The sequence below is a fragment of the Carcharhinus amblyrhynchos genome, chromosome 28 (assembly GCF_965287045.1).
Source record: "Carcharhinus amblyrhynchos chromosome 28, sCarAmb.v2.hapA, whole genome shotgun sequence".
NCBI classification, from domain to species: Eukaryota; Metazoa; Chordata; class Chondrichthyes; order Carcharhiniformes; family Carcharhinidae; genus Carcharhinus; species Carcharhinus amblyrhynchos.
In genome coordinates, this window is record NC_137351.1 from 9481798 (window position 1) to 9497675 (window position 15878).

The 15878-nt window shown below is 44.5% G+C and overlaps 1 protein-coding gene across 2 annotated transcripts in view; it reads right to left on the bottom strand.

The window, feature by feature from the left end:
* Positions 1–301: 301 nt before the first annotated feature.
* Positions 302–15878, bottom strand: part of paqr5b (progestin and adipoQ receptor family member Vb) — a 92774-nt gene continuing 77197 nt past the window's right edge. For both annotated transcript variants that reach the window (XM_080214210.1, XM_080214211.1), the window contains 3 exons: positions 7947–8043; positions 4631–4775; positions 302–3004 (listed from right to left, as the gene is read on the bottom strand). In XM_080214210.1, coding sequence (XP_080070336.1) covers positions 2739–3004; positions 4631–4775; positions 7947–8043 — 508 coding nt within the window. In that variant the 3' untranslated portion in view covers positions 302–2738. The remainder of the gene's footprint in view (positions 3005–4630; positions 4776–7946; positions 8044–15878) is intronic.

The following is a 15878-nucleotide window of genomic DNA, read 5'->3' on the forward strand; positions in this document are numbered from 1 at the left end:
CAGGGGTGGGCCACTCGGCCCATCGAGCCTGCTTCACCATTCAATACAATCATGACTTATCTTGGGTTTCAAATCCATTTTCCTTCCCCCCCACCCCCATATTCCATAATTCCCTGAGAGGCCAAAATCTTGTCCATCCCAGCCTTAAACGCACTCAACAATGAAGCATCCACAACGCTCTGGGGCAAAGAATTCCAAAGGTTCACAACCCTTTTAGTGAAATAATTTCTCCTCATTTCAGTCATAAATGATCCCACCCCTCATCCTGAGACTGTGGCCCCCCCCCACCCTGTGTTTTAGATTCCCTGGCCAGCGGAAACAATCTCTCAATGTCCACCCTATCAAACCCCTTCAGAGTGCTGTAGCTTTCGATGAGATCACCTCTCATACTTCTAAACTCCACAGGGCATTAGCCCAATTTACTTGTTAAAGCTCAAACCTGGAGCTCACAAAATTCAAGGAAGCGATACTAGTTTTCAGAGATCAGCCTATTTCAAACTGAAGTTGGAATACGCAATTATCGAGGGGGGGGTCTTAGAAAAGGGAAATTGGGTGCATTTTGAAAGGGGAACATTCCTTTGGTCACAGTTCTCAGAAAATGCGGAATCTTCTCTCTATGGCTGTATCTCGTTTCCCTTGCTTTGATCGATTTAGGAGATAAAAGAAAACTATAAGGTATAGAAGCAGAATTAGTCCATTCGGCCCATCGAGTCTGCTCCACCAGTCAATCATGGCTGATAAGTTTCTCAACCCCAATCTTCCCCTTTTCCCCTGTAACCCTTGATCTTTTTACTAATCAAGAACCTATCTATCTCTGTCTTAAATGCACTCAATGACTTGGCCTCCACAGCCTTCTGTGGCAGTGAATTTCAGAGGTTCATCCCCCTCTGGCTGAAGAAATTCCTCCTCTTCTTGTTTGCAGCACAGCAAACAAACAGCAATCAAAAGAAATCTCCCACTGTTTCTGAGAAAGCTTGGAGGCAAACAAGCAGCTTTTCTGCAACTTCAATACAAAAGACCTGAACTTGTGCCCTCTTGTAATTGTCATTTCTGCCCTTGGAAAAAGCTTCCAACTATTCACCTTATCTATGCCCCTCATAATTTTATAAACTTCTACCAAGTTGCCTCTCAGCCTCCGTCTATCCAGGGGGAACAATCCCAGTTTATTCAATCTCTCCTCATAGCTAATACCCTCCATACCAGGCAACATCCTGGTAAACCTTTTCTGTATTCTTTCCAAAGCCTTCACATTCTTCTGTGTGGCGACCAGGATTGGATACAGTATTCCAAATGTGGCCTAATCAACATTTTATACAATGCAACATAAGTTGCCAGCTTTTATACTCGATGCCCCATCCAATGAAGACAAGCATGCCATATGCTTTCTTCATCACTTTTTCCATCTGTGCTGCCACTTTTCAGGACCTGTGTGTGTCTATGTTCCTGATGGTTCTGCCAGTTATTTTGTAGCTCCCACCTGAACTGAATCTACCAAAATGCATCACCTTCCATTTGTCCGGATTACATTCCATCTGCCATTTCTCCGCCCGTTTTTCCAGCTTATCTAAATCCTGCTGTATTCTTTGACAGTCTTCATCACCATCCGCAACTCCAGCAATCTTTGTATCATCCACAAACTTGCTAATTAGACCAGCTATGTTTTCTTCCAAGTCGTTTATATATATTACACACAACAGAACTGATCCCTGCAGAATGCCACTAGTTGCAAACCTCCATTCAGAAAAACACCCAACAGAATTGGCAGCGGGCAAGTCCGGGTCATGCCAAAGGAGACCTTTGGAAGGTTTCCGATGCTGGGATTTCGACCCGAGAATGAAAGTTCAGCCCACACCGCGCAGTTTATTCAGGAGCTCGGTAGCACCATGTCCGCAGGTCCTCCCATTCCCAAAACCAAGTCAGTCGAGTTTCCCTCAAGGTCTCTCCCAATTCCCTGCTGGAAGTTCAGGGAAAGATAGCAGGAGATTCCAGTGGAACGTTATCCCTGGATACTTGCTCTCTTACTCCTAAAGTTGCAGTCAAAAACTGGAGACCAAGGTGGAAATTTTAACCTTGTGATTGGTAGCGGTGCCTGACTTACAGCCACAACCGGAGGCAATATTGAGGTTATTTCAGCTTCCTGAAGGCTGGACTTTAGGATTCCAGCCTTAGCTTCCCTATCACAGTACTTCACTGGTGATGACGGAGTCTCCTTGCATTAAAGTTAATAATTAGCCCGTAATGGCACCAATGAGACAGACACCCCACTACTCCAGCTATGGCAAAACATTTTGGTTCCTGTTATCCAAGCCAGGCCTCTTTGAACACAGCATGTCAATCCTGCTTCAAAGGAAGGATGCAACGATATTTTCTACTCCTGATTTTGGGCGAGGGTGCTCTGACCAATCTTTAATGGCAGGAGGTGTTTCCCCGAGTACCAGGGATGAAACACAGGCCACTGAAGGTGAACTGACCTTCCACTTACCCCAAAGGCAGATTTATGACCAAGTTGAGTCAAACACGCACAGTGTAATATAAATATCCACTTCCCCGGACGTGAGCCTATTAAAAGATTACCACGCACCCATTAAAAGGCACAGCTTATCATTTGGGAGACACATCCATTTTAAACAGGAATGTACTTCATTTCTTTTTCCATGTCACAGTGTTACTTCGAGCACTTGTACTCTGTTGAAAGTCTTGGCCTCTTCTTCAGCCAGTTCAAGGTGAGGTGGATCATCCTAATCTATCTTGGACTTCTTGTGCAAGTATGCGTACTTCAGGTCAGGCAATGTTGGTGTCCAGTACAGAGCCAGTGAGAACAGTGCTATGATGAAGAGGTTCAACATAAGGGCAATACCAAGTGCGCCAATGGTGTTCATGAAAGTGGGCAATGGCGCATGAAGGGTGAGCCAAGAGTGGCGCAATGACATGTCCATTATTATGGCTTCCATCTGAAAATGAGTGCCGATGATTGCACAGATGTGGAACAGCTGATGGCTATGACCTGAAAGGCAATGCATTCAGACAGACAGTTGTTACAATGCGTGCAAACATTAAACAACAGTCTCAAAATCTTGTAAAACATTTTTATCAATGAAAGGAGTTTGTAAGCAGTGCATTTCTGCTCTTAATTTCTCACAGACGCTTAGTTGACCACCTACGAAAGGAGGGAAAATGACCTCCTTGTTAGTAATTATTAATAAATACACTTCCAAATTTGTTTGTGTCACAAATGGGGTGGCATAGTGGTTAGCACTGCTGCCTCAGTGCCAGGGACCTGGGCTCGATTCCCGTCTTGGGTCACTGTCTGCATGGTGTCTGCACACTTTCCCTGTGTCTGCATGGATTTCCTCCGGCTATTCTGATTTCCTCCCACAGACCAAGTGACGTGCTGGTTACACGCATTGGCCATACTAAATTCTCCTGAACAGGCGCCGGAATGTGGTGACTAGGGGATTTTCACAGGTTGGAAAGAGAGGGAATGCCATTGAGAAGGTTAGTTGGTCAGTTGTCCAATCAATATTTCCATGTCGGTTCACTGTTCATTGGACAGCATGTTTCCACATTCCTTAGCGTTTACCTGAAGGAAGACAATGGACAGGTAGTTGGCCTATAACACTGATCTAAACTCAGGCGTCTTAGAGGGTTTATCGAGACTTGTCAGGAAGTATCAGGTACATTGCTTACAGTTTAGTTCCTATCGTCAGTGAATGAAATATCCACCTGCGATTTACCACGATAATTCACCAATTTATCTGAGGTCGAAGGCAGTTTGTTGTGGTGACACTGCTGCTCCAATGTGCCATGCCATATTGAGACAGAATACAGCTGTTAATGGACATCTACAAGTGGATTCCAGATGTGGGAGAGACGGAGGGGAAGATTCAAGAGCTGCCCTCTAGGTGGTGACTACCGATAGTCATAGATACGCCACCAACCATCCTTGGCATAAGATTGGCACATACCTCATAGAATCAAAGAATCATGGAGTCCCTACAGTGCAGAAGGAGGCCATTTGGCCCATCGAGTCTGCACCGACCATAATCCTTCCCCCCCACCCCCGGTTCTATTTCCATAACCCCTCATATTTACCCCTCTAATCCCCTGACAGTAGGGTTAATTTAGCATGGTCAATAAATCTAACCTGCACATCTTTGGACTGTGAGAGGAAACCGGAGCACCCAGAGGAAACCCACGCAGACACAGGGAGAACATGCAAACTCCACACAGACAGTTACTCGAGGCTAGAATTGAACCTGGGTCCTTGGCGCTGTGAGGCTGCGGTGCTAACCAGTGTGACACCCCACCTGGCTTTAAATCAGCTAATGAACAAATTGTCTAGAAGTTTCTAAATTGTGAACCGGATTGGCGGGTCATGTTTCTGAAACAATTATGATTCAGTCATTTACTGAGGTTACTAAGGTTTCATTGTCAACTTGTAAACATCAGACCTTAAGCTTCATCTAAACCCGATTCCTTACTCTCATCCTGCCCTCGCTTTTGGGCAGACCAAGAGATGATGGCATCCAGTTCTTGGAATGGTGGCACTGGAATTAAGTTTAAGAGTCACTAAGTTAGGGATGGCATTGAACTTGTAGAACAGAGAATCCAACTCCTCTGAGCTCCTTACCGATATAGTCAAACCTCCCTGGGGCCAGGCGCTCAGGTAAGTGTGTGGCAAACAAGAAGCAGGTTAGGAAGGCAAGTGCCACGTGCCTGTAGTGGATAGGAATCGTTTCATTGTGTGCACAACCTTCCCCCGAGCAAAGGAACAACTGCACAAAGAAAAATAAAACAGAAACTGATTCAGGCGGACTGCAATTCAATTATTGAAAACAATTTAAACTTGACTCTGCATTTTCCCACGTACAATCCATTTCAGCTTTGCACATTGTTATTTAACAGTTTCCTATCTATATTTGTCATCAACCCTATATTCTAAAACCTTCCAACACTGTGATTAAAGACAGTACCTGGCAGAAACTTTCAAATGGTAATAAAATGAAATGAGTTTTGGGGTGTTATTTGGACACATTCGAACTGTAATTCTGTTTTATTCATTCAAGGGACATGGGTATCGCAGGTCAGCCAGCATTTATTGCCCTTCCCTAGTTGCCCTTGAGAAGGTGGTGGTGAGTTGCCCTCTTTGCAACTGAGTGGCTTGCTAGGCCATTTCAGAGGACAGTTGAGAGTCAACCACATTGCTGTGGCTCTGGAATCACATGTAGGCCAGAACAGTCCAATAATGTGTGGTTTACGTGGATTGGCAATGCTAAATTGTCCCCTAGTGTCAGGGGAACTAGTTAGGGTAGATACATGGGATTATGGGGATAGGGCCTGGAAGGAATTGTGGTCAGTGCAGACTCAATGGACCGAATGGCCCCCTTCTGCACTGCAGGATTCTGTGCATAGATAAGGACGGCAGATATTCTTCCCTCGAGGATATTAGGGAACCAGATGGATTTTCTGACAATCAACAATGGTTTCATTGTCATCAGCAGGTTGGTAATTCCAGATACTTTTTTATTAAATTCAAATTCCACCATCTGCTGTGGTGGGATTCGAACCCATACCCACAGAACATTAGCTGAAAGTGTAGTGATAATACTACTAGGTCATTGCCTCCCCAAGCTGGCCTTTGTGATAATAAACTCATTGTGATGAATGACTGGTTCTGTAGCTACACAGGTGAGTGAGCGGAGATTTTTGTGTTTGTTGAAAGCCCGTCCTTTAAAATGGTTTTCAGATTTATGGGGAAGATGCTTTCTGATTTTGGAAAAACTCCAAGGCTTTGCACCTATACAAAGCTGATCTTGAATCTGGCTGCTATTTATAATGTAGGTGTTAGTTCCTATGCAAGTGAGAACACTAACTTGGAAATCGCCACAAAGAACAGAACTTGGCTTGAAAGCTGCTACAGTGTGAGTAGCCCAAGTTCCTAGTGGTATGAATGTGAAACTCAAGGGTGAGACTTTACGGCCTTACTCGACTTGAGACCTGAAAATCCTTCCCATTGTCTCCCCCTCGCCTGCTCCGATTCCTGTGGTGGGCGGGATGGTAGAATTCCTGCGATAATTTTTAAAAATTTATTCATGGGACATGGGTGTTGCTGGCTGGGCCAGCATATATTACCCACCCCTAATTGCCCTTGGAGGACAGTAGAGAATCAACCACATTGCTGTGGCTCTGGAGTCACATGTAGGCCAGACCAGGTAAGGATTTCTTTCCCTCAAGGACATTAGTGAACTAGGTGGGTTTTTCTGACAATCAACAATGGTTTCATGGTCATCAGTAGATTCTTAATTCCAGATTTTTTAAAAAGTTCAAATTTCACTATCTGCTGTGGTGGGATTCGAACCGAGGTTCCCAGAACATCAGCTGAATTTCTGGTCAAGCGATATTACCATAGGCCGTTGCCTCTCTCTTACACAAAGTCGCTGGGGAAAGTAGACTAGACTTTTTTTTAAAACATTTGTTTGAGATGAGGGCATTAACTGCCCAATCCTGGCTGCCCTTCCACTGAAGGGAAAGCTAAATAAGTACATGGGGGAAAAAGGAATAGATAGTTTGCTAAATAGTTTAGATGAATTACACCCAGGAGAAGGCTTGCGCAGAGCATTTTCTTTTATATTATTTATTTCATTTTATTTATTAGTGTAACAAACAGACTTACAGTAACACTGCAACGAAGCTACTGTGAAAATCCCTGAGTCGCCACACTGTGGATGTACCTACATTTGGTGGACTGCAGCAGTTCAAGATGGTGCCTCAAGATGATGGCTCATCACCCCCTTGGCAAGGGCGATTAGGGATGGATAATGAATGCCCAGTAAATACCCAACAAAGCATAAATGGATGTTAATTTAGTCAATAATGCTCACATCCCATGGAATAATTAAATAAGAGGTTAACACTGGCACTTCCTATGAGTCTGTGCGAGGCCACCAAAAAGGTGAATATCTTTTCTTTACACTAACACTGAGTGTGGATTCTGGAGTGCATCACGTTCTCAGCCTAAGTGTTAGTCAGTTAATCCCTCCTGGTGGCCTCCACAAGCAGGTCCCACTAAGGCACACTTTCCAAAGCAGATGCTGGATAATTATTACAGGCAGGAACTCTGGCTGACTTTGCCACAATTCAGGGGCAGTGAAATTATTTTTAATGTTCCTCATACCAGCCTACCTGAGATAAATCAACTCAAGAGGAGCTTCATAAGAATAATTCCAGAAATGAAATGTTTGATGCATGAGGAGGGTTTGAGGACTCTGAGTCTGTGCTCAATGGAGTTTAGAAGGATGTGGGGGCAGGGGTGTGGGTGAGATTGTATTGAAACTTACAGAATACTGAAAGGTCTGGATACAGTGAACATGGAGAAGATGCTTTCATTAGTAGGAGAGACTAGAATATAAGCTCACAGCCTCAGAACAAAGGGATAACTCTTTAGAACTGAGATGTGAAGGAATTTCTTCAGCCAGAGGATGGTGAACCTGTGGAACTGATTGCCACAGAAAGCTGTGGAGGTCATTGAGCGTATTGAAGACAGAACTAGGCAGGCTCTTGATTGGTAAGCGGGTCAAAGGCTATGAGAATAAATGGGAGAATGGATTGAGAAACTTATCAGCCATGATCGAATAGCAGGGCAGACTCAATGGGCCGAATGGCCTAATTCTGCTCCTATAACTTGTGGTCTAACACAGACCAAGGAGCTGAATCTGGGTTGGTCCTCATCTTATAGCTCAATTAGCTGGTGCTTTAATTGGGTAATTTACCAGGAGTCAGTGTTAAACTTTTAAAGCTTTTACTTGAAACCTTTATGTACTCCCACACTTTCTCAGCAGATCTCAGTCCATAGCTTCAAGAGGACTAATGGGGAACAACAACCACCAGGCCAGCTCACTGCAGAATGTCCCTTTCGCCCTCCCATTAACGCTTGCTCACAAACTTACCCGATAAAACAGTGGGATGTTATCAAAGAGATACGGGTAAGCAAAGGCCACAATGCGTACCACTTTACTCAGGATTGGGTGATCCAGTTCTGGAGATCTGAAACAACAGCAAGCATCAAGAAATTTGCACAAATATCGTCCTGTCATTTTTTTTTCAGGTGAATAAATACACGGGCACTGCAGCCAATCCCGTCCTAAATAATAGCGCCAGGTTGGCCAAAGTTCAATTCCAATTTCCGCTGTATTTGCTCATTGCAGCAACTGCAGTGATCCCAGCCCAGGAACACAAGATCATTCATAGAATTCCCAGCATACAGAAGGAGGCCATTCATCCCATTGCGTCTGTAACCGACCAAAATCCCACCCAAGCCCTATTCCTGCAAACCCACGCATTCACCCTGCTAACCCTCCTGACACTAAGGGCCAATTTAACATGGCCAATCAACCTAACCTGCACATCTTTGAACTGTGAGAGGAAACCAGTGCACTCGGAGGAAACCCATGCAGGCATGGGGAGAATGTGCAAACTCCGCATAGATGGTGGCCTGAGGTTGGAATTGAACCTGGAACGCTGGCATTGTGAGGCAGCAGTGCTAACCACTGTGCCACCTTGATTGATTGGGATCCTGATTGTTTTTTGACCTCCCTCACTTAATCCGCCTCTTCCCTCATCCCCCACCCCCTCAATGCACGGTCCTATTGCCATCCCCGGCCAATGCACAGTCTGGGTTTGAACCTGGGATCTTTCTGTCCATATGGTACATCACACTCCACGGCAAAGCAAGAAAACATTTGAATTGTAAAAGAAGGAAATTAGGGTTTAATTAGCAGTCAAATGTAATCAACATAGCAACCCAAGAGCATTATCTTCATCCAACGTGCTATTGGCTTAGTTCCCAAAGACTAAGCAGCCAAATCCATGCAAAGCAAACACGATTGAGCAATTGTACCAAAGCCCTGAACTCGTGCAGTTTGTCACTCACTCAAGGTGCCCATCACAACATTCCCCTCTCAATATCAGCGATGGTATTTTTTTTGCATTCATTTTTATGGGATATGGGTGTCGCTGGCTGGCCCCTCATTTACAGCCCATTCCTAATTGCCCTCCGTTTGAGAGGGCAGTTCAGGGGGTCAACCACATTGCTGTGGCTCTGGTGTCACATGTAGGCCAGACCAGGTAAAGACGGCAAATATCTTCCCCTTAAAAGACATTAATGAACTGGATGGGCTTTTACAACTATGGTTTCATGGTCATCGTTAGACTTTTAATTCCAGGCTTTTATTGAATTCAAATTTCACCATCTGCCATCATGGGATTCGAACCAGAGTCCCCAGCGCATTACCCTAGGTCTGTGGATTACTAGCCCAGTGATAATTCCACTGTGCCACTGCCTCCCCATATCCTGATATGAGTCTCTCGGGCTGCCCATATGATGGTAAGCTGGCAGCCTAAAGCAGATAATTACAAGGACTCTAGTTGAAGGATCAATTATAGGGGGGCACAGATTAAGGTGATTGGTAGAAGGATTAGAGGGGACATGCGGAATAACCTTTCCATCCAGAGGGTGGCAAGAATTCACTGCCTAAGTTGGTGATTGAGGCTGAAATGCTCAAATCATTTAAAAGATATCTGGATCTACATCTGAAGAGAATCATAGAATCCCTACAGTGCAGAAAGAGGCCATTTGGTCTATTGAGTCTGTACTGACCACAATCCCACCCAGGCCCTAACTCTGTAATCCCACATATTTACCCTGCTAATCCCCTGACACTTGTGTCAATTTAGCATGGCCAATCTACCTAACCCGCACATCTTTAGACTATGGAAGGAAACCGGAGTAGCTGGAGGAAATCCACGCAGACACGGGGAGAATGTGCAAACTCCACACAGACAGTGACCTGAGACCAGGATTAAACCCGGGTCCCTGGCGGTGTGAGGCAGTAGTGCTAACCATTGTGCCACTGTGTCACCCTGCTGGAACCTGCAAGGTTACAAACCCAGTGCTAGATAATGGAGTCAAAATGAGCGGCTTGGTTTTGTTCTGGCCGGCACATACACGATCGGCTGGAAGGCCTCTTTCTACACTGTAACGTTTCTATGGTTCTAGTGTGTAATCATTATTCCCTCTCAACACCACTGCATCCCAAAACTCCCCTTCCCCTCACTCCTGAGGGTGTTGACATCTTACTGACCCACGGGCCCTTTGGTTCATGTAACCATCAGTGATTCCATCCTTTGGTCATTCTATATACCTGGGCCGAATTAATGGGGGTACGTAACGGCTGTTCAACGATGGAGGCAAAGGCTAAGCCAGTCTTCAGTTGCTATCCACAGGTTGGATGGGAGGAATCACAGTCGGAGACAGTGAGGTCAGATAACCTTATCACGGGTTCTGGCTGAGATCAGAAAGTCAAGAAGTAAACATGGTTCCTTCCCTCCTGCATGGTTTCAGGAGTTGAAGTGGGGATTGCATTGTGTGTTCACATTGTGGTGAGCGTAACCTGTGAGAAGGTTGGAAATCAAATGAACACCCTACCCGAGATATTTCTCTGCAAACTGTCACTATTATTGTGGTGAGACAGGAGTGAAAAGATTAAAAAAGGCACCTCGGACTGCGGAGTGTGAACATAAGAACAAAATAAAAGTGTGAAGCTGCCACAACTATGCAGAACAGGGAACAAAACAGAATAAAATTAATAAGCACTACCATTCGCACACAGGAACAGAACATACACTATCCGGCTTGTGCTATTTCAATGCTGGTGTTAACCTGTTTAACATCGTGTTAAAATAGCACAAGAAGAACTAGGAACAGGCACATTAAACATCGACACAGGAAGAGTGCTGGTCATGGTCTTAACCCCATTGTCTTTTATCTCATTTACCTTTCCACGATGTTGCAGTTATAGTGGATGATAGGCATGCCAAGCCTGTGGAGAGGTTACCAGAGCGGGGAAGGATATGGCAGGTCTTGGATTAGTAAGGAAGCAACTGGAGATAGCAGCATTTTATACATACATCACACAGCGTTATAGTTGGAAGAGAGACACGCTTCATAGAAGCAGCATTGTTAAACAAACCAGATATGCATGAAGAGACATTTGGCAAACTTTTCTTTGTTTGTTCAACACACACACACATTAACAATGGCTCAGTGGGTAATACTCTGACTTAGAAATTGCTAGTTCAAACCCCACTTTGGCATATATATAACCCATGCACACAGTGCCTCACAGTTTTGGGACCCAAGTTCAATTGCAGCGTCAGGTCACTATGTCTATGTGGAGTATGCATGTTCTCCCCATGTCTGCATGGGTTTCCTCTGGGTGCCCCCATAATCCAAAGGTATGTAGGTTAGTTCAATTGACCATGCTAAATTGTCCCTTAGTGTCCCAAACTGGATAGGTTAGTTGGGGTTAGCCATGGTAAAATAGGTAGGGTTACAGTTATACAATCATAGAGATACACAGCATGGAAACAGGCCCTTCAGCCCAACTTGTCCATGCCAACCAGATTTCTGAAACTGAACTACTACCATTTGCCCATATTTGGCCCATATCCCTCTAAACCTTTCCCATTCATGTACCTGTCCAAATGTATTTTAAATGTTGTAACTGTATCTGCCTCCGCCACCTCCTCTGAAAGGGCGGGGGAGAGGACCTGGGTAACATACTCTGTCAGAGTCGATGCAGATTCGATGGGTCAAATGGCCTCTTCTGCACTGTGGGATTGTATGATACAATGATTTCAGTTCAGTATTGAGAGAATGCTGTGTTGTAGGAAGTGTTGCTTTTTTTTGGAGCCACATCACCGCCACCCCCGCCACCCCCTCAGATGAATGTGAAGCTGGGGTTGGGTGGGGGGGAGTAACCCCCATTATCCTAGGCAATATCTATCCCTTTACAATACGAATTACCACAAGAAATTGAGGTTCAATCCTTTGTGTGTGACACTGAGACAGCAGCAATGCTACTCTGGTATTTCTTAACATAGTAAGCAGTTTCAACCTCAACAAAAAAGAAAGAAAGAAATCTTTGCGAGCCGAACGATCACTGCAGGTTCCAGGGGAAATGCCAGCCTGACAAAAAGTCATTCCTTTCCTCCTCAGGTACGTATTTTTAGAGCAGTCACACTGCACAACATAAATGCAGCACAGTGACTTAGCAGCAGGAATTAAATCTCCCCTTTGATGTGACGGAGCATTGAATTTGAAGGATTCTTGAAAAGAAACAGAGCTCAGTGTGAGGTACCGTGCCAGTTATTCAACTCAACCTTAACAATTCATTTTAAAAAATGCCAATTGTATAATGAAAATGGAAGACGGTGGATAAATACCATAAACCTGTCAGCAAAGGGAGCTGTGATTAAAGGCAATGAGTGAAGAGCTGCAATGTTAATCTAGCCCTTCTCTTATCGGGTATGGATGGAACTGCATGGTTATTTCCAGTTTCTTCTGCTTTTAAGTTGACATAGTGAAAAGACACTTCTGATGCACCCTTTCAGTCCAGAGCAGCAGTACCATAATCAGCCAGTAGAGGTTGCAATTTCCTGATAAGCCTTAACGGTCAGAATGTCAAACATGTTATAGACTCAGAATCATATATGAGGTTTACAGCATGGAAATAGGCCCTTCGGCCCAACTTGTCCATGCTGCCCTTTCTTTACAAAACCCCTAAGCTAGTCCCAATTGCCCACATTTGGCCCATATCTGTCTATACCCAACGTACCCATGCAACTGTCTAAACGCTTTTTAAAGGACAAAATTGTACCCACCTCTACTACTACCTCTGGCAGCTTGTTCCAGATACTCATCACCTTCTGTGTGAAAGAACTGCCCCTCTGGACACTTTTGTATCTCTCCCCTCTCACCTTAAACCTATGCCCTCTAGTTTTAGACTCCACTATCTTTGGGAAAAATATTGACTATCTAGCTGATCTATGCCCCTCATTATTTTATAAGGTCACCCCTCAGCCTTCTACACTCCAGAGAAAAATGTTCCAGTCTATCCAGCCTCTCCTTATAACTCAAACCATCAAGTCCTGGTAGCATCCTAGTAAATCTCTTCTGCACTCTTTCTTGTTTAATAATATCCTTTCTATAACAGGGTGACCAGGACTGTACATAATACTCCAAGTGTGGCCTTACCAAAGTCTTGTACAACTTCAACAAGACGTCCCAACTCCTGTATTCAATGCTCTGACCGATGAAACCAAGCATGCTGAAGGCCTTCTTCACCAATCTGTCCATCTATGACTCCACTTTCAATGAGCTATGAACATGTACGCTTTGATCTCTGTTCTGTAACTCTCCCCAACGCCCTACCATTAACTGAGTAAGTCCTGCCCTGGTTCAATCTACCAAAATGCATCACCTCGCCTTTATCTAAATTAAACTCCATCTGCCATTCGTCAGCCCACTGGCCCAATTGATCAAGGTCCCGTTGCAATCTGAGATAACCTTCTTCACTGTCCACTACGCCACCAATCTTGGTATCAATTGCAAACTTACTAACCATGCCTCCTAAACTCTCATCCGAATCTGAGGGACGCCGCTGGTCACAAGCCTCCAATTTGAAATACAACCCTTTACAACCTCTGGCTTCTGTCATCAAGCCAATTTTGTATCCATTTAGTACCTCACCCCTGTATCCCTTAACAATTAAATGTGTTAGCATGTTTAAGTTTAAGTTTATTGATTAGTGTCACAAGTAGGCAATGAAGTTACTGTGAAAATCCCCTAGGTGCCTGTTTGGGTACACTGCGGGAGAATTTAGTGATTCAGTTAAATAGACTAGTGGTTCTCAATCTTTCATACGTCACAGCACATCTCCATACTGTAGAAATATTTTGAGGCATACCTCCTATTTTCTCTAAGATAAAGGCAAAACACTGCGAATGCTGGAATCTGAAACAAAAGCAGTAAATGCTGGAGAAACTCAGCAGATGTGACAGCATCTGTGGTGAGAACAGAGCCAATGTTTTGAGTCTGGATAAGCCTTTGTCAGTGCTCTGATGAAGGGTCATCTAGACTCGAAACATTGGCTCTATTCGCTCCTCACAGATGCCGTCAGAGCTGCTGAGATTAGTTTTAGTTTAATTACATGAATTTTGAATCTTTCTTCATGGCACACTTGAGGGGGGGGGTCTTCACAGCTCACCAGTGTACCACTACGTGCTAGTTGGGAACCACTGGAATAGATGCATAAGTTTAAGTTTATTTATTAGGATCACAAGTAGGCTTACATTAACACTGCAGTGAAGTTACTGTGAAAATCCCATAGTCGCTACACTCTGGTGCCTGTTCATGTACACTGAGGGAGAAATCAGCATGGCCAATGTACCTAACCAGTACATCTTTCGGACTGTGGGAGGAAACTGGAGCACCCAGAGGAAACCCACACAGACACGTGGAGAACATGCAAACTGCACGAACTGTGACCCAAGCCGGGAATTGAACCTGGATCCCTGGTACTGTGAGGCTGCAGTGCTAACCATTCTGCCATTGTGCTGCCCAGGTAAGAGTAATTTAGCAGAATAGAAACAGAATAGAGGGACATGTTGCAGGGTGGGTTGAAGTAGGGAGGAGGCTTGTGTTCAGTATGAACAATAGGGAATTGTTCTGCGATGTAAATTCAACACAATACAGGGTTACAACATTTATAGTGAGATGCTGAATGAACATGAGGATATAAATGGGCATAAGAAAGATATTAATTACAGAAAAAAAGAACCTCAGTTACTATTTCCATGACAACAACATTTGAGGTTGGGGTTCTGATGGCTTCTCTGTGGGAGTGAAGTTATGGTGCAGCCTGTAGTGTCTCTAATCTTTCACCATTCCCCTGGCCTTCCTCTGAGGGCTGCAACCTCCTGGCACCAGCAATTAGTGCCTCACTCAGGTTCTATTCAACTACACAAGGCATCACGTCCTGACATCTACACCTGGGCGATTTCCATCCGAGATTACAGGACAAGCAGCGGAGTGGCAACTCCAGCTGACTTTCTTCATAACATCTCTCGGCATAGAACACTTTTCAGCTAATAACAAAAACAAAAAAAAACAGCGATGGTAATAATCCTGAAAGTGCTGCTAGCAGCAGTGCTCCGTGCAGGTTAGGGGCACATAAAGATGCGAATGTGATTATGTTGACGCCACAGAATCATTCCAGGCAGCACATCAAGTGAAGCTGAGAACACTAGCCCTCAGAGGGCAGAAATCAGGATAGCAAATTTGTCAGCAAATTTAAAATGACTTTGTTTATCTCCGATTTCAGCATGTGCAGCACGGTGGCACAGTGGTTAGCACTGCTGCCTCACAGCGCCAAGGATCTGGTTAAAATTCTGGCCTTGGGTGGCTGTGTGGAGTTTGCACATTCTCACCGTGTCTGCATGGGTTTCCTCCCATAGTCCAAAGATGTGCAAATGAGGTGGATTAGCCATAGTAAATTTCCCCTTAATGTCATAAAATGTGTAGGTTAGGAGAATTAGCCATAATAAACTGCCCCTTAATGTCCTAAGGTGTGCAGGTTTGGGGAATTAACCATAGGAAATTGCCCTTATTATCCCAAAATGTGTAGTTTAGTTGGATTAGCCATTATAAATTCATCCCAAAATGTGTAAATTAGGGGGATTAGCAGGGTAAATACATGGGGTTATGGGGATGGGGTTATGGGGATGGGGTTATGGGGATGGGGCGGGGCCAAGGTAAAATATTTTGTTGGAGAGTTAGTGCACACTTGATGGGCTTCTTTCTGCACTGCAGAGATTCTAATGTTCATTAATTGGTAAATCAGAGCTTTCATGAATAACAGTTGAAGAGGAGTGGTCTTTTCTCAAAGAGTGCTGCACTTTGAGCTGGATATTTCAACGAGAGAAGTGGCTGGCCCAGACACCCTGCTGAAGTTGCTACTTCGTTACTCGCAGCTCAGTGT